Genomic DNA, 27,890 nt, shown 5'->3' with positions numbered 1-27,890 from the left:
GTGCCGTCTGAACTCTCCCAAAGGCACACCTTTTCTTCGCTCAGGCATGCCTTCACAGGTGCTTGCCAAGGACAACACTCTGTTGCACAACGTTCAACCCTCAGAGTCCAGACCATCTCGCAGAATAGGCCAAGTTCGCGAACAACACTCGACACCGGTGTGCAGGATATAAAGCGGATAACAACACATCTCAGGCTCCGCAAACGCGCGCCATCGTCATAACAAAATGTCGCCCACCACGCATCCCCGCAGCATCGGCCTATACGAATCCACCTCCCTCTCTAAACGCAACGGCGAGACCTTCTTCCTCGTCTGGAGCGGGGTATGGATTGCCCTGCTGGCTTTCATTGTGCTCTCCGAAGCCTATGAATCGTTCACGCCGTGGTCTTACATGCATGTTGGGATGTTTGTCGCGATCCCGCCGTGCGTGCTGCCGTTGATGTTTCCGGGGTGGTGCGATGACCCGGCGTTGCCATGGAGGAGGAGGTATACGACCAAGGCCAATGTTTGGATCGGCGTTTACTCATTTGTGGTAAGTCGAGACGGCGGATGTTCTTTCGAGTGTAGACGAGTAGCAAGGTCGACGGAATACGAGGAATACGTAGTATGGAACGATGCGTCTTCTAATCAGACAAGACTAACATCCATGATACAGGGCAACTATCTATGGACACACTACTTCTACCACATCCTCCACGTCAAATACACATTCGACGCGCACCGGCTGAACGACGTGCCCTTCGCGCTGTATCTGATCACGCACGGGTATTTTCACTTCTACCACGTCATCTCCAGCAGGCTTTTGCGAATCGTCAGCCGAACTGGACCCGCAACGACGACGCTTCTGCGCCAGTCGTGCGTGGTACTGGCGTTATCGTATGCGACGGCGTTTATGGAAGCTTTCACCATCCAGGGATTCCCTTACTACGCGTATCCCGATCAGCGAGCGATGTTCACCGTCGGCAGCTTGTTCTACGCGTTGTATTTCTGCGTGTCATTCCCAATGTTCTATCGGTTGGATGAGAGGGTATGCCAGATGTGGACGATGCGGCGGACGTTGACGGATGTATTGGCGGCGTGTATGGGTGTTACATTGCTTTTGGATGCTTGGCGTATTGTTGTGGGACCTATTGCTGTTGTGGGGGTCGTTGATGGCGCAGGTTCGCCAGGTCCCCTCCCGTGGATGGCGACGACGTCGGCCAAATGAGATGAAAAGTCAACGTGTCTGCATTTGATTCCAGATCTCGATTGAAATGATCGGTGAGACTGTGAAACCTAGTCTTTGGGGGCGAGAGCAACCTTCGATGCAAATGCCCTCCCTGGTCACTATCGTAAGGTCGTGGCGAAGAGTGCCTAGGGTGTGCCTAGGGTGTGCCTAGGCAAGCGCGACACTGATAAGTTCCTCCATGTGCGAGTCCAACTCCGGCACCACGTCAGATAGCGCTGCCACTGGGGCATCAAAGGCCTCCATCACTGCCTGGAGTGCATACGGTATTACATCTGTGGTGGTTACATCTAGATTGTGAGAGAAGCGAGTAACAATGAGATACGTGAAACCATCAACTGGTACCTTTACAATGACTCTCACCTCTTCCAGTCTCAACAGACAATGATGTGATGCCTTTTCCAGGTAAACCACAAGGCACAATATGCTCAAACCATCCCAAATCAGTTTTACAATTCAGCGCAAACCCATGACTTGTAATGTGATGCCGCACTTGGATCCCCAAAGCTGCGATTTTCTGATCATCGTTCCTCTTTGGATTGAAAACCCAGACGCCTGTGTCATTTGTTGTGCGGGCCGTGATGTTGTAGTAGGAGCACAGGCGAACAAGCATGCTTTCGAGCGTTGAGACATAGGTCCGAACTCCTAGCTAAGCAGGATGTCAGAGAAGTGTTATAGAAAGGCAGCGCTATTGTCTTACATCAAAACTCCGCAGGTCAAATATGGGATATCCAACAAGCTGTCCTGGACCGTGGAAAGTTGTCTGCCCACCTCTCAAAGTCTACTGAGGCCAGAAACAACTGTAAGTGGAGCTATTCCTCAGACAAGAACCATCACACACCCATAGTACAGCATACCTCATGGTAGTCTGCACCTAAAGCTCCGAGTCTTCTTCTCTCATCTACCTCTGTTCCCCTCACTCTTCGTCCGGCCGTGTATGTTGGGGGATGTTCCAACAGTAACAGCACATTGTGCCTCTGTTTGCCATCAGCAAGAGCCCGACTGTGGTAAGCCACCAGCTCGTCCTGAAGTTGCAGACCTAGGGCATATGGCACCGGAGACCTTATGTGCTTGTAAGCGATGGTGCGACTTGGGAGGGAAACTTGGGCGGAGGTAGTGAAAGCACGATGGCCGCAGACAGGGAACCACGGCCGGTGACGCCACCTTACCGTGCTGCTGCTGGCGGCTGAACAAGCCATTGCCTTCTGCCTGTGAGTAGTCCGGCTGCGTTCTGCGTTGAGCTTTGTGGATATAGCGATACGCTACGTATGTACGTTGGTGGGAAACACAGAGTTCGAAGTCGGGGGCAACAGGGGGGCAATCCAAGAAGTGCGAAGAGCGAACTGTTCCGGACGCATTCGGACGAGATTCACGCGTGAGGACGGCCGCACAGCGACTCAGCGAGACTCGGGAAGCACGACGGAAAGCTGGATGATAGATACCCCAGTATTCCGAATAGGATTAGGCGGACAGTATTCCACCTGTCCCCGGTCAGACGATACGGTCAAGAGCTATCCCGCTCAGCGTCCTGGCAGCCGTAAGGGTCGGTGCATAGCGGCCGCGCTTGGATTATTTTGACGTAAGCTCGAATATTTACCGTCCGTCTACCGGTGTACCAACTTGCGAACTCATCTGGTTGTTCACTCAATTTTAGGACACAGCCCACCCCGCACAAACAGATGACCGGCGGTTTCCTCTCAGATGAGGCCTTGGCCAGGCAGCTGCAACAGGCGTATGATGACGACGGATATGTCTATGGCGACGTCAGCGTTGCTGACGGTGACTATTGGGAGGATGAAGTAGAGAACGACAAGGACGACTCGGGAATGTACGATGCAACTTCTGCCGCCAGCGCCAAGCCGGCTGGAGAGCGAGGAAGTGACGATGATGATTTTGTTTTGCGCAAGAAGCCGAAAAGGGGTGGATCGGCTAAGAAGGGTCAGTGCGAAAAATCCAGGAGTCATCGCCTTTCCTGTTGTTGCGGGACCCCATTGATGTGATAAGCCATCTTTTCCGAAATGCGACCAGGGACACTCATGCTTCCTTCGCGTCTCTTACATAGCGAGCAAATTAGCTGCGGCGACACCTGCTAAACGCGGACGTAAGCGGAAGGCCGACCCGCCAACCTCAGATGAAGCCTCTACACTCTCGGCGGACGCCAAATCGTCGAAAGTCGCCAAAACCGAAACAGTATCATCTAAACTATCGGGAGCTCATCAGGAGGCGAATGGGAACATGCATTCATCCGACGTGGCATTTTCGGAGAGCAAGCTTTGTGAAGTCGAAATGGTACCTGCCATCGCTCGAGCGGCAAAGTCATGCGGTCAGTCATCCACTGCCACATCGACATCGACTCCCGAACCACCATCCGGTTTGCAGGCGACCAGTGAACAGGGCATGAAGCAGGGCAGATGGACGGAAGTGGAGCACGCTAGTTTCCTGGAAGGGTTGGAGTTGCACGGCAGGAACTGGGCAGAGGTGCATCCTAGCATTTTCCCTTGTTTCGTTCTGCTCGGAGGACAAGGTGTATTGACAAGGCTTCTGCCAGGTTGCGCGACACGTCGGCACGCGTTCAAAAGACATTGTGAAATCTCGCGCCCAGCGGCATTTGATACATTTGTGGTTGGAGGGAAAAGATGTGCCGGAGAAGGTATGGATTTCATCTCCATGCGGCAGACCATGTTGCAGTTGTTTGACGGCATAGACGGCATACGAATGCATATAGGTCAAAGAAACTGGTGCAGGCCACACATTGAGCGGAAAGCCGTTGAATCCGGAAAGTGCGGCAGTGAGGCCATACCTCAGATCTCGCAAATTCGATCCAGAACACCCTGCGAGTACGGTCGTCCTCCCGCCCCATAAAACTCCCGGGCCCGAGAATGGAGAAGAGATGAAGCCCACCCCACCTTCGACTGATGAGAGCGCAGAGAAAGTAGTTTCCGCGAGAAAGCGAACGGTATCCCTTGATTACAACAAGGGGTCGAATTCGCCACTGTAAGTTGGAAGATTTGACAACCGCTATATCCACTGAACATGTTGGTCGTCGTGCTGATCCCTCCTTCGTACGTCGACGGCCTTTCCCTTTCCGTTTTGTAGGAGAAAGAGGCGCGAAACGAACCCTGGCGATGCCGAGAAGGTAGTAGTCGAAGATTTACATCTACGCTGGTGCGCACGACGACCTGCAAATGCTAAATGCAATCACTCTATAGGTCCAATTGGAGCAGCTTGGCATAAGGGTCGGCGAAGACGGGAAGACAGACTATGGGAGGAACAGGCCACGCCGCGAGACTGCAACAAAGCCTAAGAGGCAATATGCAGAGTGGGTTACATCGCACTTCAAGTTGTTCATACGCATCCGATGCTGAGGGGCCATGTTGCGCTTTATAGGGATGGCTACGATCTTATATCGTGCCCGCCTTTCAAGAGCCTTCCTGGCGACGGCCGTCCGAACTGCCAACCATACCGCTTACGTGTCGAGCGGAAGGCGATCGCCGTGATGGACTTGCATTCCCATCTGCTGGATACGGAAGTAGTCGGGTTGCTGGCAGGCGTTTATGACGATGGAACGAAAGGTAAACGATTCTCGGCTTGATTGCTCACCACACAAACGGCCGATCCTAAATTACATCCCAATGTTGTGATTCCATAGAATGCACCATTCAAACAGCCCTTCCCGCACAACGCAAGCTCATTGCAGCCAACGCTAGCATCACGGTCGAGGCCAGCGAAGAGAGCCTCGCCGAGGCACTATCGACTGCCGAAAGCCTTGGCATGCAGATTGTTGGGTGGTACCATTCCCACCCCATCTTTTGCACTTTGCCGTCTCGTATTGACTGCGAGACGCAGCATGCGCACCAGATGGCGTTTGGAGGCTCGGCTTGCAATGCCGTGCAGGTTTGTGGAGATGGGGAGTGTTCATGTGAAACAGCGGCCCGTTTTTCATCCGCCTTTTCATGCTCACGTAAAGGATCACGGAGTCATGGGTGAGGGGGCTTTGCCTTCTCCGCCGCTGCCTCATGAGTCGGCGCAGGAAGACGGGAAACCGTTCTTGGGCGCTATCTGCGGTATGTTATCCTGACACCTGTCCTACATCTCCGGCTCTCAAAAGCACTGCTCTGCCACTCTATCTCATTGGTTTGAATCTTATCAACAGGCCCTTACAACCCCAAACTGGAAACCTCGCAATCCGAACTCAACTGGTTCGTCGTAGTGCCCTCCGAAGCTTTTCCGGCTGGCACTCCGACACCCAGTTATACAGCGGGCTCTGTTGCCGGGGCAGACGTGGCACAACCGACCAGACGGAACACTGTGGTCCCACGTCGGCTTCAAGCCGTCTTGCAAGGTGAGAGCACATTGCGAGACCTCGGAGTGGAGGAATGGGAGGCGGAGAAGATGGTAAGGATTTTCTGTCACCTTTATCCCCGGTACTTGAGAGACACTCTGACATCGGCTATCCAGCTCGATCTCATCCGTACGTACTCTGCCCGTGAGCATACTGAGGAACGACACGATTTCACGTCGATGTGGCGCGGCACAGAGACCCGAATCGACAAGTTGGTCAGGAGCATGCAGATGTGGCTGCTGGGTGAGAAGGTCCGCGATCTGCCCCAAGAAACGCCGGAGACCACCGACGCTTCCATCGCCCAACTGTCGTCTGACACGCACGCCCGCGAATCGGACCTGCCCACGGACCAGGACAGCAAAGAAAACACTGAACCCATACCCAGCCATTCGACACTTCAGGCCGAGAGCGCCAAAATACCCGCCAATGGAACGGACGCGTACCTTGACCAACCGACTCCATGCGATAGCCCGCCCGTCCAACCGATCGACACCCATACCCTGCCCCGCCAGCTGTACGTTAGTGTTCCCGAATTGATGGAGCGCATCAGGCAGGAAGTGTGTTCATTAAACGCAACTTGAAAGCTTTTTCCGATTTGCCCCGGTTCTACATATGGAAATTTCTATAGTTCGAAGCGGCGTATCGGCAATATCATTTGTCTATGTCTAGAAATGCACTCCTTTCAGGCAATCAAGTGCTATGCTTTAGCGTAGGGAATTTATACCACACTTCCTTAGCATTTCTTTCGATATCATCATGTAACATTCCACACATTCAATCCCGCCGAAGCCTGCCACGCCAGTTCCCCATTGTGATTCTATGGACTTGAGTTCACATGCATCAGCAGATTTATGATATTGATCTTGTGTTTATGAAATAAGCCGGGAACAAGCTGCCTCATGAGGCTCATAACAGCGGTCACCGGGGCGTGCCGACACCCGCCGCGATCGCCGAGGGGTGTGGGCTAGCCAAGTCCTTATCCGTTTCTGCATTCATTGGTCTTCGCACCACCAGCTTGAACCCTGGACCCGCGCCAGGCGTCCGTTGTCGCGGCGCAGCGTTCCTCGGCAGCTCCGCCGGCTTGAAATCTTTGATCTCCGGCCCATCAATGGCTTGTAACTGATCATCCGTCGGCAGGATCGCAGAAAGCTCTTTGAGCCGGCTTTGCTCTTCGTTTAGTCCCGCGGCGACTTGAGCGAGGAGCCGGTTGCGTAACCGAAGCCCAGCAAGCGCCTCACGCTCACGTTCCCCTTCACTGCGATTCAGCCGCTCGTGCAAGCGCTCAAACTCGAGTCGGATCTGGCGTTCGGAATGCAGGCTCTGTCGGAGATCGTGGGCAGATGCCTCGATATACTCCCGCTCGCTCTTCTCGGTTTGCAGCGCCTTTTTGATGGCTGTGTGCTCAATGTCCAGCTGGTCCAGGACTGCTCTCAGCTTCTTGGATAGTTTGCTCAAGCGGTTGACTTCCTCTTTCGCGTCATACGCTTCCTTCGTCAGTCGGCGAATTTCGCCGTCTTTCGTCTTGATAGTGGACGTGGATTCGCGCTCCAAATTGTTCATAGTCCTCGTAAGCTCATCAACTTTGATGACCACAGACTCCAAGTGCTTTTTAACATCAGCCTTGTCCGTGTTCGCCGCATCGAGATCAGCGGTAAGTCTTTCCGTCCGCGATTTGAAGACGGCGAGCTCGGTTGCAAGCTGATCACCGCGAGCGATAGCTTCGTCCCTATCATGCTCAAGAGTGTCAACTTTGCTAACAAGGGTTTGCTTTTCCTCAGCAGCGTGCGTCAGATCAGTTGCGTAATTAGCGAAACTCGTTTTCAAAGTTGTATGAGCTTCGGTGAGCTCAGCCAGTTCTTTCACGAGCGTAGACTCCTTCTGCTTCGCCCGGTCGCGAGATCGTGAAAACTCGCTTTTGATATGACCCAGCTCGTGCTCCTTCTCTTGTAATTCGGACCGCGTTTGTTTGTACTTCTCCGTCACTTGCCGTTTATCCGCGGCGAGAGCGATCTTCGCAGTGTTGAGCTTTTCGAGCTGATCCTCTAGCAGGGCTACTTTCTCGTCCGCTTGCCGTTTAACTTGGGTCAATTCGAAATTTGCCATATTCAGACTCGCCGTCTCACGGTTGAGTGAGTTCTGCAAATCAGTGACTTGATACATGAGCTGCTCTTTTTGTTCGAGAGTTTTTCTCAACGCCTTCGCATCCTCTTCTCGCAGATTCCCCAGGTCGTGAATCTTCGTATCTCGAGTGCTGATCTCCTTCTCGTACTTTTGAGTGGAGACTCGGAAAGCAGATTCCAGTTGATCTTTAGAACGAGTGACGCCCTTCAGAGAGATTGACAGCTTCTCATTTTCTGCTTTCGTGTTCTGCAATGCTGTTTGGAGCTCCGTTCTCTGTGACGTAACAGTCTCTAGATCTTTGCTAAGCTCGCCAACTTTGGAGTTCAGCTCGAACTTCGAATCTGTGAAAGCCTGATTCACTTCGGCAAGCTCGGCCTCCAGCTGTCGGCGCTGCTTCTCCGTAATTTCATAGGTGTGTCGCGTGCTGGTCAATTCAGCGACAGTCCGATCCAGCTCTGTCGAGAGCTTCCGCGCATGCTCCTCTGCGGCCCTTTTACCCTCTCCCGTCTGATTGAACTGTGATACCAGCTCTTCCAACTCGAACTCCAGCTCTCGAATCCGATCATTCGCCGTTGTAAGATCGCGGGTCGTTATTTCGAACTCGCGTGCGAGCTTATCAAGATTTCGCTGCAGAACCTCATTTCTCCCCTGCGTAACCTCTGATCCCTTCGCCGCTTCCACTTCGAGGACCGCCATGGTCTTATTTATGTGAAGAAACTCTTTGAAAGACTTGTGCAGTTTGCTCTTCATTTCTTCAATCATGTTGTCCTTTTCTTTGATGACCTCCTCTTTTTGCGCAACGGCGTCATGATGCCCTTGAATTTCACCGGCAAGCTACCCAAGGAAGATTTTGCGAGATGAGAGTGATGTTCTTCCTGGAACAAAATCACATGACCTATACCTTCCGCTTGTCATTCTCCGATTGAATCAGGAAAGCCATGAGGGAGGCGAGCTCGGCTTTTAGTGATCGTACGTCGGCCTGTAGTCGAGAACTCTCAATCGCTTGCCATTCTTCGGCATAGACATAGTAATTAACGGCCTTTTTCAGGACGCTACGGAGTTTCTGAGCGTCTTCATGGTCGGCGCGCTCCGACACTATCTTATCGTATAACTGCTCTCGAAGCATCTTTATTTCCTTGTCCTTGAAGTCTAAAGTTCGCTTGTAAATTGCTCCCGAGAATAGGTGACTGCCTTGGACGCCCGCGCCCTTGGCCACTGCACATGGTAGCTTTTTGTTTTTGGCTTGCTCTAATTTGGATGCATTTTTTCCCTCTTGGAAGGCCCATCGGTCTCTCTCTACCTTTTTTCCAACGTCCGTGTAGAGCGTGTTTTTGGGGGCTGTCGGATCGCGGATAATCCGAAAGAATGGGGGGTCCGTCAGCCGTCGGCCATCCTCCTCTTCGTCGATTTGATTCAGTGAATCCAACAACGAGCTCTCTGTGCCCGTGTCCATAAGACAGTGGTTATAAGCGCCAAGTAAAGCCTCTTGACAGTCAGGGCAGGCTCGCATGGACAACGAGGTGTGCCCTGCGTTCTCCGAAGCCGGTTCTCCGAAATCTAGGGCCTGTTGGCCGTCCGAATAGACACTGCCAGGGGTTGGTGACCTCTGCTGAATCGGAGGGAGTGCGGTATGAGGCGAAAGAGCGACCCTCAAAGATGAGGTGTCCGAGGCATCCACACCGCGGTTCTCATCCCCGGATGTGTCGCTACCTGCTGGATGCGACGACCAGCTGGAGACTATGGCGGTCATCTTCTCAAAGGATATCCGGGCGCCGCTCAGCTGCACTCTGGGCTTGTCGCTTGGGGCTCGCCGCTCCTTGTATTCGTCTGCTCGACACTTGCGGTGAGAGGCTTTTGGGAAGCGTAACAACGATAAGCTTTAGGCTTAAATCGAGCATGCTCCGGCCGCTTCTTCCTCAGCCGCTGAGTGGATGGGCAAAACGCTATCGCTGGATCGATATCGCCACCAACGATGCCACGGCACCGGCCGCCCGATTGCACCCTGACTCATCCCTGACTGCCAACATCGTGCGGGTCGATTACCAGCGGGTCACCGAACGCGCTTGCTTGTACTCGGATTCCGGAGTATCTTGTCTCTCAAAGAGCAGCACTAGGCCCCTCAGGCGAGCTTTGGAAATCAAAGTTCCCGTCCCTGGCGGGCGTTGATATTGTGGGGCTCGGGCTGCGAGCAGTGCACTCAGTCTTTCAAAAGCGGCACAAGATCGGACGCATCTCGAAGTTCCAGACTCGCTGGGTCCAAAAGCAGTGTCGAACGCAGAGTTGCCAGAATAAACTGTCGTCAGGTCACGTGAATCACCGCGCGCCACGTGACTGAGTTGCTTTTCTGTCGAACTCGTAAAGGCACAAAGACCAGCGACGGACGGAATGGGTTTTGCTTTCTCTCTCTCTCTCGCTTCACCGGCAGATTCATCCCCACGGCCAAACCTTGTTTGCGCAGAAGGTAAACTATCTAATCTTGAGCTTCGGTTGCCTCTCACCGCATTGCTTGGTTCCTGAGGTGTGAGCCGTCGCTGTTGCCGCAATGTCGTGCCAGCCGGTTACATTCCAGTCTGCCTATGCAGGTCTTACGCACTTCGACATGAGTCTCCCAACCAGAGCAAAGGTGGACGTCCGAGGAGCACGGGGCGCACGAGGCAGTTGATTTTTCGAATGAATTGTTCAATCGTCTAGTTATCATTCCGAATGCGTCTCAGTCTTCGATCGCCATTCAAGAAGCTCGCTTTGGCGTGTGGTGGGAATAGGGGATAGCGAGCGGCGGTCGGAGACATTCTTCGGACAACCTTTGTCTCGGGAACCAACTCAGCGAAGATGCATGGGCGTGAATTGATGGCTTTCAGTTCATTGACCCAAGTTATTGTCCATTATCCAGCCTTTTGCCCAACATGCTGATCCCTAAGAACAACCGCAAGAAGGTGCGTGTGATATCGTTTTTTTCTGGGTACTTGATGTCGTTCTTGAAATCTTACTCTCCTGCATCTTCTACAGATCTACCAGTACCTCTTCCAGGAGGGTGTCATGGTTGCCAAGAAGGACTTCAACGCCGCCAAGCACCAGGACGTTGATGTTCCCAACCTCCAGGTCATCAAGGCTCTGCAGAGCATGACCTCCCGCGGTCTTGTTGCTACCCGTTTCTCGTGGCAATACTACTACTACTACCTCACCAACGAGGGTATTGAGTACCTCCGCGAGTACCTTCACCTCCCCGCCGAGATTGTGCCCCGCACTTTCATCAAGACCACCAAGAGCGGCCCCCGCCCTGGCGCCCGTGGTAAGTCAATTGCGAACACACCTGCCTTAACTGCTTCATCAGGTCCTTACTTTTTCTTCTCCATCAGACGGTGAGCGTCCCCCCCGTCGTGACGGTGAGGGTTACAGGCCCCGTGGTGACGGTGAGCGTGACTACCGCCGCCGTGACGACCGCCCCGCTGGCGAGAAGAAGGAAGGTGCCACCGGTGACTGGAGGCCCGAATTCGTAAGTTTTTCCTCCTACATTGAACTTTGGTTATACTCCGCCGGTTCTCATATTGTCTTTGTCTTCTAGCGTGGTGGTGTCGGCCGTGGTGGACCCCGCCCCGCCCAGCAGTAAGCGGTCGTTCCAGGCTACTTCCCGGGAGGCTGCAGTCGCAAGGCGCCGTCGGAATGTGTCCATAGTCTGCCCAATCATTGTACTAAGCACTATATCAATACATTGCCCGATTGCTCCCATTTACATATCAGGCCAACGGATTTCTAGCTTGCGTGTGCTCTGCGTTCGCAGTTGTGGCATGACCCATTTGAGTTCAACCTCAACGGCTGCGCTCCCGAGTGAATTTGGGAACTGCTTCTACCGCTTTCCATGGTTTGGAGTCGAGCAGAATCCGGTGGACCAGTGGCCGTGGGGTAGTTCAAACTGGTTCGTGGGGTAATATGCAGGACATCGTCATCCCTATGCCGCTTTGTGAAGAAAAACAATTAGCGGAGCCACTTTTTTTTTCATTTTTTCTTTGGGACTGCGAAAGTAAGGAGCCACCTTTTTTTGTCGTGGGCATCGGCTGCTAACGATATTAGGTAAGCTTCAGGGTGAAGTCAAATCGACGAGGAAAAACGCGCCTCGCGTTTCCCATCATTGCCACTTGCCCTTCCCACGACGTCAACACACCGTAAAAACGTGTAGAAGTGGCCCAAAAAAAAAGGATGGAAAAGCAAAAGAGCCCATGTCGAGGATATGTGGGTGAGCCGTCATAGCGAAAAAGGCTCTTCCGCCCTCTTCCACATCTCGCTTTCTTGGCCTTCACGAGAGCCCATTGTTCTTAAACGTGGGGATGGCGGCCGTTTACGGGATGGACCGGCTCTGCCACGATCATCTTCTTTTCATGTCGTCGTGGGGATGATATGGAAAGGAAAACAAAAAAGACGAACGTATATCGCAATGGATATAAAAGGAGCGTGCGCCGGCCGTCCTCTGCCTTCCCATCACACACAAACACAAACACTTCAGCAACACATCTGCCACCTTCTCTCCTACTTTGCATCCACAAACCAACAACCAACATCCCGCCTCACCCTCAACCACACCAAACAACCAACCAAAATGGGTATCCGCATGCAACAACAATGGCACTCCGCCCTCGAGTCCTCCATCATGAGCTCGAAGCCCTCCACCCAGAAGCCCTCGGACTCCAAACAATCGAAGCGCACCTCCGTCGATTCCAAGTCGAGCACCCTGAAAGCCGCACAGTCTCTCAAGCCAAAGGCATCCCGCCACACCATCACCTTAGTTTCCCGGGTGTAAATTCGACGCACACATCGTCCTGGTCGTCAGCTCCGCCCTGACTTCTTTCGCATCGCCCCGCTTGCAAGCTTTTGGAGTCTCTTCCCGTCTTTAGTTAGATATATATACACCCACGCTCCCCTCTGGAAAGATGTTCCTCCGTCTCACAGTCCGCCACGATACCAAATTAGTATAGCGGGTGTGTCGGGAGGAACCTACGCTGGGATTTACCGGATACTGTTTCATTTTGGATAGGCTTCGGCCTGCTTAATATTATTTGATTGATTTGCCCTTGACTACTGTGATACACTGGTTCTTGACTGGGGTGTTGTTTGGTGTGTTGCCCTGGCTTTGATCCCGGAACAAACTGCAGCTAGTATCCTCGTCTAGAAGGCCTTGCAGTGCCTGTGCTTATGCCCCCAGAACAGATGCCCTTTGGATGTTGCCTCGTACTTGAACAAGCCTCGAGCTGTCGCCTGATTTGGCGGAGTTTCAATGTCCGTGCATCTCGCTGCACACTGAACCAATTCGAATGCAGATAAGTTGAGGTCTATTTTCCAGAATGAATGAGAGACGGGATAGTGCGCCAGACAAACTACGTGACAATGGGATATGTGTCTGGAACAAGGTTGTGTGCTGGCGGGACAGCTTCCTGGGGATGAGTACGTGTACAGGCGAGCGAAGGTGAGTTTTTGACGGAATTGGGAATTGCGCAGGGAATTGCGGGTCTCCGCCGGTGAGTTCGCGAAGCCCTGTGTTTGAGCGACACACATCGGCAAAGTTCCAAAGGCTTGGAACACGACAGAAACTAACTGAGGCTCAAGGAAAGGACACACTGGTTAAACTTTTTCAATCAACGATCCGACAGGGAACTCGTGCAATTTCGCCTGAAATATGGGCCCAGGGCACAGTCTTTTTGATACATGGCAGCTCGCTATTGTACGTGTGTATTATTACTATACAGAAGACATTGCTACGACTGTTCGACAAGAGAAAAGATTACTCTGTACAGGGAATGACATAAGTTATTGTAATGTAGGGGATTTGCAAAAATGCATAATATGTTTGGGGATGGGGAATGGGCTTCGAGCCAGCTCAACTGGTCGACCCAGGAGTTAGATACAAGGGGACTCGAGTAATTTATTACGCCGTTGTGTTGTCGCACATCGTACTAAGGATGCCAGTGGCGACGACTGGTCTCATTAGCTACGCTTTCCGAGCTTGGTGAGGACGAGGAGCCCGCTCCAGGTGTGATGTAAGTCTGAGGTGGACTGCTTCCGCTCGCATCCGTAGCGTCGCTGCTGTAGTAGTCGGTGCCTTGGCTGTACTTGTTGCCAGGGGCGCTCATTGAGGGGCGTGAGGTCGCGTTGGAGAACACGGGCGCGAATGCTGGCGGCGCCGCGCTTGATGTTGGAGGTGCGTCGACGACGGTTGCAGGCTTGTCGGCGAGCGACGGGGTACGCAATGCGAGCACGTACACGAGGGGCAGAAGAATCATCGCCAACACGGTGCCCGCTATCGAAACGAAGAAGGAGGATGATGCCGAGTAGACTGTCGTGATGTTGGTGAACGGAGTTGATGTTCCCGTAGGAGACAAGGCACGGAGAAGGTCCGACAGGGAGTCTAGAGAGTGCTTGATGGTCGCCAGGAGGATCACAGACACGAGCTGAGCGAGACTCATGATTGTCGCACCCAGTACAAGGAACACGGCCAGAACCTTGTTCTTACTGTCCGCCGATCTCATGAAGATCTTGAGGGCGATAGCGACCAGCGCAACGAAACCAGCGAAGATCGAAATGGCCATAAGCACTCGAGCGGCATTCATCCTGGGGCACAGGCTCGATTTCGTGGACGCAAAATCACGGAGTTGATCTGCAGTCGTTCCCCTGGCAGCTGCGGCCGAGCCACTGACGCCATCGTCCCCACAAGGTAGCTGCAAGTCCGTGCACCCGCCATCCTCCTGACATTGTTTCCAAAAACCAATCCGCGTCTCTGGCGTCGCTGCGAGGAACTGATCTATCTGTGACGGGCTGGCTGGCGATAGTCCCGCTGGGCTTTTCGTTGGGGCGACGACCACGTTGTGTGCTACCATCAGACGCGGCACTGCCTGCGAGACGGCGTTCAAAATGAGCGAGCCCAGAACGAGTAACGAAAGTAGGACCAAGAGCGGTCGTGTCCGGATATGGCGTGCCATGTTCTGCGGAGAGGTGTTCTAGATCTACACTCTTCCTGTGGTGAAAACGAATTTGTTGAAGGTATTCCTAAGTCTGTCGTCGATGGATGGGCACTTCGAGGCTTGCTTGCTTCAGTTCAGAACACAGACGGCGAGACTTTCCGGCTAGCGCCTCCATAATACCCGGAAAGTAATATACTGTACAGCCGTGCCCTGTTCTCCTTTTCCTCCGGTGGCAAGTGGAGAACTTTCTGAACGTCGGGCTCTGACATATTTTCCCCGAATCTTCAGTCTCTTGTCGGGGGGGCCTCTTTCCCCCACACTCAGCGCACGCTGGCGGGATGACCGCGAAAACCCCACTTTGAAACAGGAGGAGCTGTCTCGTCCGATCCTTGTCCGCCGGAACCAGCTTTCGGACAGCTCACGTGACCGCCGGGTCTGCAATCAACTCATCTGAGAAACCATAAACATCGATTTGATTAATTCTCGAATACCACCTCCGCCAAGAGTCCCCGCATCCCTGGTGCGCAGTTGTTGGTTGCGTCAGACCAATGGCATTCGGTATAGAGGAGAACATGGTTTAAGCTTACCATAGTGAGTCTAAGCCTCTTATGCATGCATGAGGGTAGCCCGCCACAGCATGGGCAGTGGCGGTGAACACAATGCGTGTGAGTCAACAATCAAATGGCCGCAATCGCTTGAAAGTTGAGACGATTCAAAAGGTCGCCGTCTCTCCGTCGTCGCGTCCGTCTTCCCCAGCTGCCGAAAAGGAAAGACCATTGCTCTCACGACGCAACTTCTTCTCACTCATCTGGTCGCAATACCGCACTCTCCTCTTATTCCTTCACGCACAGGTAATATTTAAAGGAACCCTGTCACCGCTCTCGCCCCTTTGATTTGTTTTCGCCGATTTGTCTCCCAATTCTGATCGCCACCATTGCGTCTTTCTGACGTGCCATCTCTCTACTCGTTCTCAGCAAGGAATTTCGAATATAGCTTACGAACATGGCCACTGACGCATCGTGCCGTCTGGCGATTCTGTACGCCTACAATGGCGCTCACTTCCAGGGTCTGGAAAGGTAGGTTGGACCTTTTAATCCCATCCGTGGGAAGTCTTGAGGCGGTGGCGCTGTCGACTGTGCTGTCGAGCAATGTGACTTATCATCCTCGATCTACCCAGGACCAAGGGGCTGAAGACCGTTGAAGGCACTCTTTTGAGCGCTGTCGCCAACATTGTCGGTGAAGCCGACCCAACCAAGCGCGTCTCGGTATGTTGCATACCTTCGTGTTGCTACGCCGACTGACGCATGAACTAACAGGTTTCCCATCGACAGCTCGTGAACATCAGTCGTGCATCGACTACTGAGAAGGGAGAGCACGCTTCTCGACAGGTGTTGTCCTTGGAGATTACCGGGGCCGACGGCCGCACCCCTCTTCCCACGCCTGCGAGGTTGGCCGCTTTGCTCCCGGAGACAATCCGCGTCTTCGATGTTGTCAAGCTCAACACCAACTTCTCGGCGCGCCGTACCTGCGATACTCGGACGTACGAATACGTCCTTCCTGTAAGTGACAGATTTTGAATACGGAAGCTGGAGTCATATCAAAAGCTGATCGGGCTTTATTGTGTTATGTAGACGTACGTCTTTGCGCCGCCATCCGCCGAAACTCATTATGCTTATCCTCCCCTCGCCGAGGACGAGCTCTTCGAGGATCTGCCCGAAGGAGACAATTTGGGTCCTCCCGGTGGTCTCTTCAAGACGATCAAGCGTGGAATGTCGGTCAAGCGCTCCAGGAGCACTCGCACTGTGAACCGCGCAAAAAGTACTTCTCGACGCGAGGAAACGGCTAGCTCCATGGGCCTCGTAGATGTAAAGGTTGCCCCCTCCCACTTCGAAAACAAACACCAGGAAGCTGCACCTGAGAAGAAGGGGGGCTTCATGAAGTTCTTTCGAACACTTACGCGCAGCGGTACAAAGAGCCGCCCTTCCGAGACTCAATACGTGAACAGCACCACGCTCCCCATCCCCGAAAAGGGACGCAACATCGGGTCTTCCCCATCCAGCCATTCTTTGAGCCACGAGGCCCAGTATGCTACTTCGGCACCCGAGGAGGACTTCGGCTTCATGTCTACTCTCAAGAGGTCCGTTTCCCGTCGGTCCCGTCGTGACCCCGAGATCGCATCCATCAAGGACGAAGACGATGTGCCAGCCGTGCCGGAACATCAGTATTACGACCCTCTCGTTCAGGCGCCCCACACCGAGGAGGAGCTCTCCCTCATTCGTCAGTACAGGATCCCGGAGGACCAGCTGAAAGCGGTGAACCACATCATCGGCATCTACAACGGCACGCACAACTGGCACAACTACATCCCTGGAGCCAAGTATGAGGACTCTAGGTGTTACATGCGCATCTTGAACATCGAGTGCTCGGCCCCTGAACTCCACTTTGGCATGGAGTACATCCGCGTCAAGGTTCAAGCTAAGGCCTTTGCACGATACCAGGTCCGCAAGATGATCGCCATGGCCATCATGGTGGTCCGTACCAACACTCCTCGGTCGATTGTGGCAAACTCCTTCGGTTACGCCAACATTGACATCCCAGAGGCACCCGCATTCGGTCTGATTTTGGACGAGCCACACTACGACACGTTCAACTCTGACTGTGACAGGCGTGGTGATTCGCACAAGATCTCGTTCCACGAACATGAGGTTAGTATCTTTGATGGTGTGGGATGAGACAACGCTACCTATTTCGTATCTAACATCACTTTGTTCCCTTTCAATAGCGCTCGATTACTGAGTTCCGTCACCACTCCATTCACGACGCGATTTATCGATCGGAGCTCGATGCCATGCAGTTCCAAGAGTGGTTGCGCAACCTCGACGCCTTCTCTTTCTTGTACACATACTACCTCAACCAGCGTGGTGTTGTCGTACCCAACCACAACTACGTGTCCAAAGCCGCCGCCCACGCCGAGCAGCAACGAGTCGAGAACGAACGGCAAAGGAAGACGAATGGACTTTTCGTTCAGGAGTAAGCCGTCCGAGCTCTTCATGTACAAGATTTTTATATATAGCGTTTCCTTCATTGCCCCTCGTAATTTCGTAGATAGAAAGTCATATGACTGCCTTCATATTTCGTCCTCGGTACTTTTTTTTGCATATACAATCGTACTCTTTTTGATGTCACAACTTCTCCCTTGCTGTTTGCTCGATAGTCTCTGTGCTGACGGTTAGGGCAACTTTGAACTTTTGTTCGTGGGAGGCACGCAGGGAGGAACCTGGGGAGGAACGCCCACCTCGCCCATGACACCATGACACTGCGCACGCGTCGTACGATTGAGTGCCGCTAGAGAAAGTCAGGATTGCTGGGACTGCTGGACACCGCTGGGTTCAGCATACGGGCGTCATGCTAGCAGGGCGAAAGCAGAGTATCGCGCCTCTTTCTGTCGAAGCTCAGGGGGCGACAGTCGAGACCTTATTGTCTTCCAGTGGTAGGCTTCGCAAAGTTGCGTTTGCAGGTCGTGGGTTCTTAATTGACCGAGAGCTCTACCAAAGAATACCGTGAATTCGCCGAGGAGGACTTCGATCCGACACAGTATGCAACCCGGGTTATCCAGGCGCCGACGGACAGTCCATACCATGGCTTGGATATCACAACGTCCCTCGCAAAGTTGAGCTTTGGGATAGATCACTTGAATAAGCATATCCAGGAACAAGTGTCGACGCACTATGAGGACCTGCTGCAACAAGTATCGGGGCTGTCGGATATCGAGGGCATTTTGGCGTCGGTGAAGCAAGGGGTTCATTCGCTGAACACGTCGCTCCACAGGTGGGGAGCTTGGTTGGGAGCCGCCTGTTCCGGATTGATGATCTGGATGTTTATCGGCGTTTTTGATGCAGGGTCCGGGACAAGGTGTTGACGCCGTACCAGGACATGCAGGACCGAACATTGCAGTTGGAACGAATCCAGACGACTGCGGAGATCCTGCGACGATTGATCCGGTTCATGTACCTTTTGCGGAGGCTAGATGTGCAACTTCCGGGCGGGGAGCGAGAACTGCCGAAGGCTGCGCTGACAGTGTGCGAACTGAGTATGTGGCGCCATCAGAAGGCTCCATCGGAAGGGTATTGATGAGCGGACGTCGTGGTCTTTCCTAGTTGAGATCGCGCAAGACCCAGAGCTGGACGGGATCGACATTGTCGATGCGGAGAAGCCGGGCGTCATGCAGGCCAAGCAAAAGATAACAACCGACGGAGAGGAGTTGCTACATCGAGGCATGGCTATGCAGGTAGCTCATTTGCATCCGACGCAGTTCGCATCCGTATTCTGACTCTGTGCTCTCGTGTGCGTTATTAGAACCAGACGGACATCGCTGCAGGGCTGCAGGTGTTTTTCAACCTCAATCAGCTCGCGGCGGAGACGAAGACCGTTTGCGACGGCATGTTGCATGCGATTACGCAAGAGATGCAGATGGCGCTGGACCCTGTGGCAGTGAATCGTGAAATCAAAGGTTCGGAAGGCCTTTGACCGTCTTATATGGCCATGTGCGCTCATCGATCTAATCACCTTGATGGTGCAGAGTCATCACCACCACGTCGCAACGTGGGTTCTCCAGCCGCGATAGTGCAAGCAGTGACTCCGGTGAAGCTGTGGACAAGAGTTGAACACCTCATGGACGTTATCTACGACAATGCCAACAAGGTCCGCAGCTGCGATCCTGTTCGCTCATGCCCGCCTACTTATATTCTCGATGCCTAGGTCTACCAAATGTACAGGGTCCTGAAACGGAAGAAGGATTCGGCTACGCATAAACTTTTCGCGGACGAAGTTGCGGAAGTGAGTGAACCTGGCATTCGATCAAGAAGCAAATCGGACGCCTTCTGATCTTCTGACACATCAGGGCTTGGAGAGTGACTTGCTTGATTACTTCTGGCGAGGCCTATCGACATCTTTTGAAAGAGAGCTGCGCTTGGGGACGAAATGTATGAACGATCGTCAACGGATACGCTAATGGGCGCCCACTAATCAATCGCTGCAGCTTCACAAGGCTTGTTGCACGAGTTCCAAACAGGATACCCTCGCTTGCTCCGACTTGTTCATAACGTCTTCACACGACTCTCCGTAGCGAATGGAGCGGACTTTTCATCCGATGGGCAGATGTGAGGAAGCATGCGGAGCTCCGCCTGTCCATGGAGATTTCATTAACATGCCCCTGGAAGCACAGACCCGACAGCATATTGGTCCTGCAGAGCTTGAGTCCATTGGAGACATCATATCTGTCCCGGTCCTTATCCCGGTTACTTGAGCCTATCAACGCCGCCTTCCCGGACCGAATCGGGTTGGCCATACGAATGCCCCCTTCGAGGGATGACGTAGATAAAGTCATCAGGACACTAGGCAGGTATGTACCACGTCTGAGATTCTCTCGCGTATTAGAATGTCGCTCACCTTAAGTAAACCGCAACCTCCAGCGAACTGGAGGCCGCAAAGTTCGACCCGCACCTGTTGCAGGCAGTGGCGCGTAATGCGAGTAAGGCCATCAAGATGTACTGGACGAAATGCGAGCAATATGTACGCATAGGGAATGAGCAGCACGCCGCTGATGTGGATGCTGATGTCCTTTCTCCTAGTGCAATGTCGATGCGAATTTGCAGCAGATTGTTACAGCTGGCACAGCGACGCATGGACAATTGCTGGTCATAGAGTCTATAAACTGCCTCTGGTACATGCAGGACGGCGTCTACAAAGTGCTCACGGAGTTCTCCGGGAGCGGACTGGACGACACGTTCAATGAAATCTTGAAGGTTGGTGTCCGATTGTTAAGATCGCTTGATATAACTTCCAGAATTGAGCCGTGTGACCTTTGCAGGGAATCTCAAGAGCACTGCAAGGAATGGTGGAGCCACTGTTCTCTCAAATCACGCGGGAATTCGAGAGTAGTATCCTGAAGATACATAAGGAAGATCTCGCAAGGTTGGTGTGCAAGCGGGCATGTGGGTCAGCACTTTAGCAAGATATTGACCACCTTAGCGTACTATCTAAAGTCGATTCGCCTCACCGACACGCGGTCAAAGCGAATCATCGACAAGCCAGTATGTAGGGGAGTTCGCTAGCAAAGTTCGGTGGGTTCATCGGGAACTGCTCTCCAAACTGCAATGTGGGGATGAATCCCGAGAATGGTGAGCAATACAAGAGGACTTGTTCTACGGCATTCGCATGCTAAGCTTGCTCTTTTAGGATCCGGTCACTTGGGCGACGCATTGTCGAATACTTCTTACGACATGCCAGCTTGGTTCGTCCCGCCGACGAAGGAGTTGGTCGGCTACTAGCTAGCGATATGACGCACCTAGAATTCGTGCTCAGCCAGTGGTTCGCAGCCCTGGGCATGAAGCTCGACAGGGACTTGGGTGATTCCTACAAAGCGTTACGGGCATTCCGGCATATGCCATTCCTCGACATACCACAAGTTACAGCCCTCCGCACCTCGCAGAACGTGCCACCATCCATCATCATCCATCACCTTCTCGCACGTGCGCACCCACATATGCCATTTCCCACACTGCTATACGCATGGAGTGAGGCCCAGTATAGTGACTGGCTGGATGCACGTTCTGAAGACGAAGCGCTACAGATTCTGGCTAGATGCCTCGACGCTTATGCAGCTGAGATTAGGCAGAAAGGTGGGGTTCCCAGGCCGGAGTATAACGCTGCTGTGCAGATGTTGAAAGAGATTGCTGCGGAGAAGTAGAGCCGGTATTTGGTAGCTGTACCTACTTCAAAAAGTGCATGTACTTATAGGCTAATGGACCAATGGACCATAGCAGCTGTTTCCGGCGCTAACCTAGCAATCATATCGAGACCACGATCATCCCTGGCATTCCTGGCATCCCTGGCATCCCTGGCGGAGATGGCGAGAAACATGCAACAGTCCTACGCAGCCCGCTCAATTTTGGTCAAGTTCATTGGGTGGCCCCACGTCATGGGGCCGGGAGAGGAGATGAGATTCGCACACCTCGGCATTGGGCGAGGCAAGCGCAAATACAGCTCATGGAAACGGGCACACAGTTCCCACAGATTCCAGACAGAAACCGCCTACTATTCATGATTTCCACAGTTGAGTTCTATACGGCTAAAACTCGTTCACACTAACGAGGAACTGCTTGTCACTTCCACGATTCGCCACCACATCATGGGGTCCCATGACTTTGTCCCAGAGAATCAATCCTCAAGCGCCCCTGCACTGATATCGTCATCCTCAGCTCGCATAGCCAACCCGTGCGGATGAGGGGTTGCTGTCATATTCCGCTTCATCTCTGCTTCAGTCAATGGGGGAGATACCACCTCGGACTCGGTGTCAGCATTATCGACTGGCGCGACGCTGTCGTAGATATCGGAGGGGTGGGAGGCAAGAGGAGAGGTGGGTGCCGGAGACGCGGAGCGGTGTGAGATTCCACTTCCCTGCGAGGCGCTCGTGTCTCCTACAGCGGCATTTGTCGAGACCGCTAGTGTGGGCTTTTCCCCGCCTCTTCGGAGCAGCGCGTTGAGCTTGCTTGTGAGACTGCTCGACCGCCGTTTGGCTTGACGTCTCTCTGGTGACGCAGTATTTGGCCGATCCGGCGTGGATGTGCCGGAAGATGGCTGCGGCACATACTCCGAAACCGCCGAGGTGGCTGGCGTTCCAGCTGAACCCGATTGAGGTGGGGATGTCGGGCTACTTTGCTGCCTCAAGCGCTCGACGGGGTTTCGTATAGTGCCAGCTGTCGTTGTGCTTGTGGCATCTGATTCGGGAGAGATGCTGGCACTCGCAGACCGCTCGTAATTCCGAGGAGTAGCGTCTCCACTCGCCGTCCCAATCTGTTCCAATTGCAAACGGGCAAGGCGAGGCGCCGCTCCCGCGGAAGCTATCGCACTATCGGCATTGTAGGTTGCGCTGACATCGTCTCCAGGCTCCTCCAGCGGACTGAGTGGTGGAGAGATGTCATGCGTAGGGCCGTCTTGCATTGCCGCATCCAATTGGGCTTCCTCATCCAATCCAAATAAGCTATCGGTGCTGACGCTTGCTGCCAGGTTCGCAACTTGACGACACATAGGGCATTGGAACATTGCCGATTGCGCGAGAAGTCCATGCACGCATTTATAATGGTAGCAATGGGAGCAAGGCGCAACAAAAAGGGCTTGGAACGGCCCAATTGCCCCAATGCAAATACAGCAGTCCGTGCTCCCCGCAATATCGCTCTCAGAGTCGCTGTTGCTTGATCCGAATGGATTGGCTGCGGCCAGCAGCATTTTCAAACCGGTTCGGAATCTACATACGGAGGATCTTAGCGTATAGACACCAAGCATGCCAAAACATGAAATCTCGACACTCACCTCACTGGGTTTGCTTTCCTCCGCTGTGCCTGTACCCAGGATTGATCATAGAATCCGATGCGAAGAGTGATACTTTTGTATACGTCTGCCATATCGAGTGTCAGGCCTAATCTTCGCGGGTCATAGGAAAAGCGCTCAACTCACCATCTGGTTTCCCTTTATAGTCTATTCCAAACTGGATTAGATCGCCTTCCTTCAGCGGGTAGGGGCGACTTTCCTTCCCGGAAGGACTTAAGCGCATCTTGTTCAAGAAAGTACCAGACGAGCTCCCAATGTCTTTGATATATATCTGATTGAAGTAAAAAGAAATAAGGCTCGTCGCATTGCATGAGAGGCGCCATTTATGAGAAGTTTACACACCTGACCGTCTTTCACCCACATCTCCGCGTGGTTTCTACTAACCACTTTGGACGAGAACCACACATCTTGTTCTTGAGGTGCCTTTTGACCCTTTGCGACAGCGGGTTGTCCATCACGAAGGACCTGACGACCAATCCGAACCGGTGTGCCTTCTTTGAAGGTGCGCTCAATCACATCACCGATCGGGGGTCGCCCGGCAACATCGCTGTGAGGGATGAGTTGCACTCGGATAAGTCCAGACTCATCCTTCTGTGCACTCGAAGCTCCAGGTGAGGCCGGGGATGTCACGACTGATAATTCCGGCATATTCTCCGTGTGGTGGGTCGAATGACGGGAAAGGCGGAAGGTGGTCGTTCTAGTACGGATCTGTCGCTTGCAGAACTTGGTGCTGTTACGCCCACCCGAAACTAGAACTACGTTCAATTGCTCTTTAACGTCCTGGTGTTTGCCTATAGTCCGAAAATTCACAGGTCTCAGAGACTCACGATCTGTTCACGATCCGTTGGTATTCAGAGCCGGTCTTTTCTTGCAGGCAGTTGGGATTGGAGGTGCGCTTTCTCGAAGGGCCTATGTGGGGAGGACTCAGGACTAAGTTTTGTTTTTGTCAGGCGGCAATTCAGTGTCCTACAGGAGAAGACAATACAAGAGTTTGCCGACAGGACAACAACAATTACTCTGTCATGTTTGGCTCTCTCGGACCAATATTGGCGCGGTGGTAAAGAAGCCGGTGACTTGATGGTCGGTAGGATAGGCTTCGATCAGACCGGGACTTTAAACCAGTGATTATGCAAGAATTTGACAGCGTGTAGCCATATCTCGTTTTGACAGGGGTCTTATTTGAACGATGGTGACCTGCCGCAACCCATTATTGACACGATACCCCGACTGCTCAAGAAGTACGGCTGTGGCTTCGCCCTGCTGACAAATGAGGCCGACCTTAGTCCCACTAAAAGCGATAGGCTTTTGGACTTGAGCCGCAACAACGGCGAAATTGCAAGTGCGCAGACCGTGATGTCCATGGCACCTGATGATAAATATAGGATCTAGGCGTGAAGGACAGAAGGAAGCTTTGCACTGCTTCGGCAAGAAGGCTCATTCTCAGTGGCCAGATCTTAGCTTCATTCAAAACAAACGCAACCAAAAAAGAGCTATGTTATTTACCGGGCCTTGCGCTCGGAGGCTTGCCTCCCGCATCATGCTTTTCGCAAGATCAAGCCAAAAGCGTCAGTTGCATATTCTCTAGTAGGCAATCAACTCCAACAGATGCGTGAGAGCGACATGGACGTCATAGAGCATCTCGACGATCAACACCTACTGGTGTTGCAGAAGTTCCCTCGCTTTTCAACCTCAGATAGAAACGGCCTCCGCCCGAGTCGCATCGAGTCGGGCCACCATGGTGATGGCAAACACACTCAGTGGGGCAGTCCCTCCGTGGGCCCTTCCGAGACGACTACCCCAACGATGCTGAGTCCGATTTTGATGCCGACGTTGAGCAACGGAAGACGAAAACCAAGCGCACACTTTTCTTCCGACGAAAGCGGCTCCGAAGACGAAGATGGGCTACAATTCACCCTGGGGCATCCTTCCACCGCGTCGGAGCTGTCCATAGCATCGCATGGAACAGAGAGTGTAACGGCCAGCATCGCGGCGCTGGGCGCCCCACGGGAGGAGCTCATGATGCTTTTACCTTGCGGTGCGCTTACCTCGCCGGGTGGCGCGGCAGCAATTGGAATGGGTCGAGAAGCTGTCGAGAAACAGAGCGGAGCAATGTCTCTTTCGCGGATTGATGAAGCCGAGCGTGAAGGCATAGCATCCACACGAGACTTGGCGGATAGTCAAAGCAAGTCAGCCGACAACGGAATCGCCAGCGCCGCGGGACTACTAGAAAACACCGGTCTTTCACCAAAATTCAACTTGCACCATCACGAACCTGCAACTTATATCTTTAGTCCGGCATTTTCAACACCTGGCCGAAAGAACACTCTGTTGCAGCGCCTATTCAGCAAACCCGACACGGTGGAAATGCCGGAAGAGATTATCGTTGGGCGTGCATCCCAGACGCATGCAGGCGATGCTGACGAAGATGAACCTGAGAAACAGGAAGGGGAAAGAGAAGAAGAGGGTGACGATGCAGACGTGCAAGCAGATGGTGTGGACCATGACGTGGAAACTGATGCGAAGATCAGCTCGACAAGAACAAGTGGGGAGGAAATCGAAAAGGCGCATTCCAAAAAAGAGGAAGTGCATGAGTACATACATCTTCTTCACTACCCTGGATCGCTTCACAGCGATCACGAGCGGCCGCGGAAACATCAGAATAAAGCAGAGCAGCTAATAGGAAAGCTTTTGCATCTGAAGAGCACCGCCGAGGAACGTGGACGACGGGCTGGCTCTCTGCCACGGTCATCGAAGCCCGCCAGCCGAACAAGCAGCGTTGGCGGTGAAGATATGGCATCTCCAGCCTCCCTATTTTCCAGCGCGCAGCCGTCGCCAACGGCTAGCCCACGGCCAGGGGACTTTGTCCAGGTGACAGTAGATGCTGGAGATGTGATTTCCCATAAACCACCAGAAAATGGGGACCGTTCGGAACCTTCAACGGCAAAAAACCTTTTCTCATTCCTTCACGCCCCATTACGGAGCTCCTCAGTGACTCGTAACAGGTCTACTTCCACAAGCCGGTCGCGGGCTTCAGAAACGGAACACCCACGCCAGCATGAGCTACCGGGCTCTAGTGCCGCTGAGGAAAGGAGTAGCGTGACTCCTGGGAACGACACGCCGGGCTTGCCGGCGCCTTCACCGCAACCTTCAGCTCTCAGTTTCCTCCATGCAAGCATTACAAAAACGGCATCTCCTTTGGGCCGCAAGCGGTCTGCGTCCCTGACTCGGAATGGTGCATCCCGAGCCGATCGACCACCGAAGGTTTTCGGAACCGGCTCATCGCATCCGGAGCTACCGGGAAGACCTGCGCCAACTGACGGTACCGATTCAGAGGCGGATCAATCATCTCGACCCGAATCACCGTTACCATCTCCGCAGGCGAATGCAGGATTCTTTGAAGGGGAGGGGCCGCATGAGGGGAAAGTGTTAGAGGTAGAGCTAGAGCCACATAGTTTGCTTACTCGGAAGAGCAGCGCCAAAAAATTGGGGCGAAGCGCCAGTGAGACCAGTATGGCCGAGAAGTACGGGGTCGTGCACAAGAATCAAGTACTGGGCAAAGGCGCCAATGCCGTTGTGAGACTGGTGAGCCATTAGTATTGGATCGTTTCAATGTTGCAATCATCACTGGGTTGACAGTTTTCCGCAATGATCTTCAGGCACACAAAATTGACACTACCGCACCAAATCCGACGGAAGTACTCTACGCTGTCAAAGAGTTCCGAAAGCGACGGAAAGAAGAGACGCACAGAGACTATCTCAAAAAGCTGATTGCCGAATTTTGCATCAGGTAGTTTGAATTTCAATTCTGAACTAAGCGAAGAGAGCGCATGGTCGCTCATCCAATGTTCACAGCTCCAATATGCATCACGAGAATGTCATACAGACAGTAGATCTGATTCAAGATGAGGTAGGCGGCTACTAGGTACTTGCTGATACCTCTGGACTAGGCTGAACATATATTTTCTCAGCGCGAAAGATGGTGCCAAGTAATGGAGTACATGCCAGGGGGTGATCTCTTCGGGTTGTTGGCCAACGGATCATTGAAGGAGATGGACGAGAGATTATGCATCTTCAAGCAAGTGATGTCGGGTGTGCAGTACCTGCACTCGGTCGGTGTTGCACATCGCGACTTGAAACCGGAGAACCTCCTCTTGGATGCCGATGAGCGGATAGTCAAGATTACCGATTTTGGTAGGTTCTTCATTGACTGGTCGAAGCAATCATCCACCATCAGAATAATTCACCTCCTCTTCCGTCCTCAAGGTGTATCGGAGGTCTTCAGAACGTGCTTCGAAAGGGCACCGAGGAAGCAGAAAGGGATATGTGGAAGCATGCCGTATATCCCACCAGAAGAATGGAGTTCGCCGCAATCGTACGATGGGAGTAAAGCGGACATTTGGGCCTGTGGCATCATCTTCTTCACGCTTTTCAATCGGTCAATGCCATGGCGCGTGGCAAGAATGGGAGCAGATGCGCATTATTCACGCTACGCAAACTACATAACTGGGGTGTACAACCCACTGGATAAAGATCAAATCAATCACGCAGCACATCCGGACGCAACACATGGATATGCCCCCTTCGACAAAATACCCCCAGGGCCTCGTACGCTACTGTACCGTTTACTAGATCCAAGTCCACAGACTCGGTGGTCTGCAGACCAACTGTTTCAAGATGAGTGGTTCTCACGTGTGGAAGCTTGCAAGGTTGGAGCCCTGAAGCACAAGCATGGTGCGAAACAATGGCCTGCTGTGATGGTCTAGCAGTCTGGGCTGAATGGGGCAGCAAGCCGATATTTATCTATTCCCGTCTGTATATAGGTCTTCATAATTGCGAATACTTTTTGTTTTCGCGGAGCCTTTTTCAT

The 27,890-nt window shown here is 53.0% G+C and overlaps 10 protein-coding genes across 10 annotated transcripts; 6 read left to right on the top strand and 4 right to left on the bottom strand.

Annotated features, from left to right (window-relative positions):
- On the top strand, positions 1–1,578 carry EV422DRAFT_365850 (uncharacterized protein). The gene is made up of 2 exons (XM_053066687.1): positions 1–532; positions 656–1,578. Exons 1-2 carry the CDS (start codon positions 227–229, stop codon positions 1,205–1,207), a joined length of 858 nt encoding a protein of 285 aa, XP_052927720.1. The 5' UTR covers positions 1–226; the 3' UTR covers positions 1,208–1,578.
- EV422DRAFT_493905 (uncharacterized protein) lies at positions 1,560–2,424 on the bottom strand (the record flags this gene model as incomplete). The annotated part of the gene is made up of 3 exons (XM_053067704.1): positions 1,560–1,874; positions 1,926–2,006; positions 2,083–2,424. 3 exons carry the CDS (start codon positions 2,422–2,424, stop codon positions 1,560–1,562), a joined length of 738 nt encoding a protein of 245 aa, XP_052927719.1.
- Positions 2,425–2,843: 419 nt separating this feature from the next.
- Positions 2,844–6,295, top strand: EV422DRAFT_365269 (uncharacterized protein). The gene is made up of 11 exons (XM_053066685.1): positions 2,844–3,163; positions 3,288–3,703; positions 3,774–3,875; positions 3,951–4,219; positions 4,322–4,361; positions 4,435–4,544; positions 4,613–4,797; positions 4,875–5,119; positions 5,193–5,289; positions 5,379–5,573; positions 5,788–6,295. Exons 1-11 carry the CDS (start codon positions 2,905–2,907, stop codon positions 6,102–6,104), a joined length of 2,235 nt encoding a protein of 744 aa, XP_052927718.1. The 5' UTR covers positions 2,844–2,904; the 3' UTR covers positions 6,105–6,295.
- Positions 6,296–6,485: 190 nt separating this feature from the next.
- On the bottom strand, positions 6,486–9,438 carry EV422DRAFT_504837 (uncharacterized protein; the record flags this gene model as incomplete). The annotated part of the gene is made up of 2 exons (XM_053068450.1): positions 6,486–8,522; positions 8,590–9,438. The coding sequence occupies 2 exons, from the start codon at positions 9,436–9,438 to the stop codon at positions 6,486–6,488; spliced, it is 2,886 nt and encodes a 961-aa protein (XP_052927717.1).
- A 688-nt stretch (positions 9,439–10,126) lies between these two features.
- Positions 10,127–11,418, top strand: EV422DRAFT_521921 (Plectin/S10 domain-containing protein). Its single transcript, XM_053069780.1, has 5 exons — positions 10,127–10,149; positions 10,380–10,621; positions 10,695–10,977; positions 11,045–11,181; positions 11,251–11,418. The coding sequence occupies exons 2-5, from the start codon at positions 10,592–10,594 to the stop codon at positions 11,293–11,295; spliced, it is 495 nt and encodes a 164-aa protein (XP_052927716.1). The 5' UTR covers positions 10,127–10,149; positions 10,380–10,591; the 3' UTR covers positions 11,296–11,418.
- A 1,973-nt stretch (positions 11,419–13,391) lies between these two features.
- EV422DRAFT_521918 (uncharacterized protein) lies at positions 13,392–14,959 on the bottom strand. The gene has a single exon (XM_053069779.1). It carries the CDS (start codon positions 14,651–14,653, stop codon positions 13,631–13,633), a length of 1,023 nt encoding a protein of 340 aa, XP_052927715.1. The 5' UTR covers positions 14,654–14,959; the 3' UTR covers positions 13,392–13,630.
- Positions 14,960–15,562: 603 nt separating this feature from the next.
- On the top strand, positions 15,563–17,922 carry EV422DRAFT_365175 (pseudouridine synthase). Its single transcript, XM_053066684.1, has 5 exons — positions 15,563–15,711; positions 15,813–15,900; positions 15,967–16,194; positions 16,267–17,340; positions 17,418–17,922. Exons 1-5 carry the CDS (start codon positions 15,638–15,640, stop codon positions 17,667–17,669), a joined length of 1,716 nt encoding a protein of 571 aa, XP_052927714.1. The 5' UTR covers positions 15,563–15,637; the 3' UTR covers positions 17,670–17,922.
- EV422DRAFT_521913 (Golgi transport complex subunit 5-domain-containing protein) lies at positions 17,856–21,512 on the top strand. The gene is made up of 15 exons (XM_053069778.1): positions 17,856–18,125; positions 18,190–18,463; positions 18,535–18,725; positions 18,793–18,923; positions 18,992–19,145; positions 19,215–19,336; positions 19,394–19,471; positions 19,536–19,617; positions 19,674–19,794; positions 19,860–20,036; positions 20,107–20,206; positions 20,266–20,439; positions 20,505–20,608; positions 20,680–20,814; positions 20,873–21,512. Exons 1-15 carry the CDS (start codon positions 18,041–18,043, stop codon positions 21,381–21,383), a joined length of 2,439 nt encoding a protein of 812 aa, XP_052927713.1. The 5' UTR covers positions 17,856–18,040; the 3' UTR covers positions 21,384–21,512.
- On the bottom strand, positions 21,513–24,075 carry EV422DRAFT_521911 (uncharacterized protein). Its single transcript, XM_053069777.1, has 4 exons — positions 23,366–24,075; positions 23,150–23,294; positions 23,006–23,090; positions 21,513–22,940 (listed from the first exon to the last, which is right to left on the bottom strand). Exons 1-4 carry the CDS (start codon positions 23,669–23,671, stop codon positions 21,854–21,856), a joined length of 1,623 nt encoding a protein of 540 aa, XP_052927712.1. The 5' UTR covers positions 23,672–24,075; the 3' UTR covers positions 21,513–21,853.
- Positions 24,076–24,558: 483 nt separating this feature from the next.
- On the top strand, positions 24,559–27,877 carry EV422DRAFT_555116 (kinase-like domain-containing protein). The gene is made up of 5 exons (XM_053071896.1): positions 24,559–26,605; positions 26,680–26,810; positions 26,876–26,930; positions 26,992–27,214; positions 27,287–27,877. The coding sequence occupies exons 1-5, from the start codon at positions 24,629–24,631 to the stop codon at positions 27,784–27,786; spliced, it is 2,886 nt and encodes a 961-aa protein (XP_052927711.1). The 5' UTR covers positions 24,559–24,628; the 3' UTR covers positions 27,787–27,877.
- The last annotated feature ends 13 nt before the right edge of the window (positions 27,878–27,890 follow it).

The sequence above is a fragment of the Fimicolochytrium jonesii genome, assembly GCF_025526975.1.
Source record: "Fimicolochytrium jonesii strain JEL569 chromosome Unknown EV422scaffold_5, whole genome shotgun sequence".
In the NCBI taxonomy this organism is placed as follows: Eukaryota; Fungi; Chytridiomycota; class Chytridiomycetes; order Spizellomycetales; family Powellomycetaceae; genus Fimicolochytrium; species Fimicolochytrium jonesii.
Note: the sequence above shows the minus strand (reverse complement) of the source record. Positions and strands in the feature narration are given on the sequence as shown.

Bases quoted from the DNA above. Each gene is read 5' to 3' on its own strand.
- EV422DRAFT_365850 (XM_053066687.1), top strand. From the start codon at position 227: ATGTCGCCCACCACGCATCCCCGCAGCATCGGCCTATACGAATCCACC. The intron at 533-655 runs GTAAGTCGAGAC...TCCATGATACAG, and splicing joins TCGGCGTTTACTCATTTGTG to GGCAACTATCTATGGACACA.
- EV422DRAFT_365269 (XM_053066685.1), top strand. From the start codon at position 2,905: ATGACCGGCGGTTTCCTCTCAGATGAGGCCTTGGCCAGGCAGCTGCAA. The intron at 3,876-3,950 runs GTATGGATTTCA...GAATGCATATAG, and splicing joins GAAAAGATGTGCCGGAGAAG to GTCAAAGAAACTGGTGCAGG. The intron at 5,120-5,192 runs GTTTGTGGAGAT...GCTCACGTAAAG, and splicing joins CGGCTTGCAATGCCGTGCAG to GATCACGGAGTCATGGGTGA.
- EV422DRAFT_521921 (XM_053069780.1), top strand. From the start codon at position 10,592: ATGCTGATCCCTAAGAACAACCGCAAGAAG. The intron at 10,622-10,694 runs GTGCGTGTGATA...CATCTTCTACAG, and splicing joins CTAAGAACAACCGCAAGAAG to ATCTACCAGTACCTCTTCCA. The intron at 10,978-11,044 runs GTAAGTCAATTG...CTTCTCCATCAG, and splicing joins CCCCCGCCCTGGCGCCCGTG to ACGGTGAGCGTCCCCCCCGT.
- EV422DRAFT_521911 (XM_053069777.1), bottom strand. From the start codon at position 23,671: ATGCCGGAATTATCAGTCGTGACATCCCCGGCCTCACCTGGAGCTTCG. The intron at 23,295-23,365 runs GTGTGTAAACTT...TACTTCAATCAG, and splicing joins TGTGGGTGAAAGACGGTCAG to ATATATATCAAAGACATTGG. The intron at 23,091-23,149 runs GTGAGTTGAGCG...TCGATATGGCAG, and splicing joins CTATAAAGGGAAACCAGATG to ACGTATACAAAAGTATCACT.
- EV422DRAFT_555116 (XM_053071896.1), top strand. From the start codon at position 24,629: ATGCGTGAGAGCGACATGGACGTCATAGAGCATCTCGACGATCAACAC. The intron at 26,811-26,875 runs GTAGTTTGAATT...CAATGTTCACAG, and splicing joins ATTGCCGAATTTTGCATCAG to CTCCAATATGCATCACGAGA. The intron at 26,931-26,991 runs GTAGGCGGCTAC...ATATTTTCTCAG, and splicing joins TAGATCTGATTCAAGATGAG to CGCGAAAGATGGTGCCAAGT.
- EV422DRAFT_365175 (XM_053066684.1), top strand. From the start codon at position 15,638: ATGGCCACTGACGCATCGTGCCGTCTGGCGATTCTGTACGCCTACAAT. The intron at 15,712-15,812 runs GTAGGTTGGACC...CGATCTACCCAG, and splicing joins CACTTCCAGGGTCTGGAAAG to GACCAAGGGGCTGAAGACCG. The intron at 15,901-15,966 runs GTATGTTGCATA...TCCCATCGACAG, and splicing joins ACCCAACCAAGCGCGTCTCG to CTCGTGAACATCAGTCGTGC.
- EV422DRAFT_521913 (XM_053069778.1), top strand. From the start codon at position 18,041: ATGCTAGCAGGGCGAAAGCAGAGTATCGCGCCTCTTTCTGTCGAAGCT. The intron at 18,726-18,792 runs GTATGTGGCGCC...GGTCTTTCCTAG, and splicing joins GCTGACAGTGTGCGAACTGA to TTGAGATCGCGCAAGACCCA. The intron at 19,146-19,214 runs GTTCGGAAGGCC...TTGATGGTGCAG, and splicing joins AGTGAATCGTGAAATCAAAG to AGTCATCACCACCACGTCGC.
- EV422DRAFT_521918 (XM_053069779.1), bottom strand. From the start codon at position 14,653: ATGGCACGCCATATCCGGACACGACCGCTCTTGGTCCTACTTTCGTTA.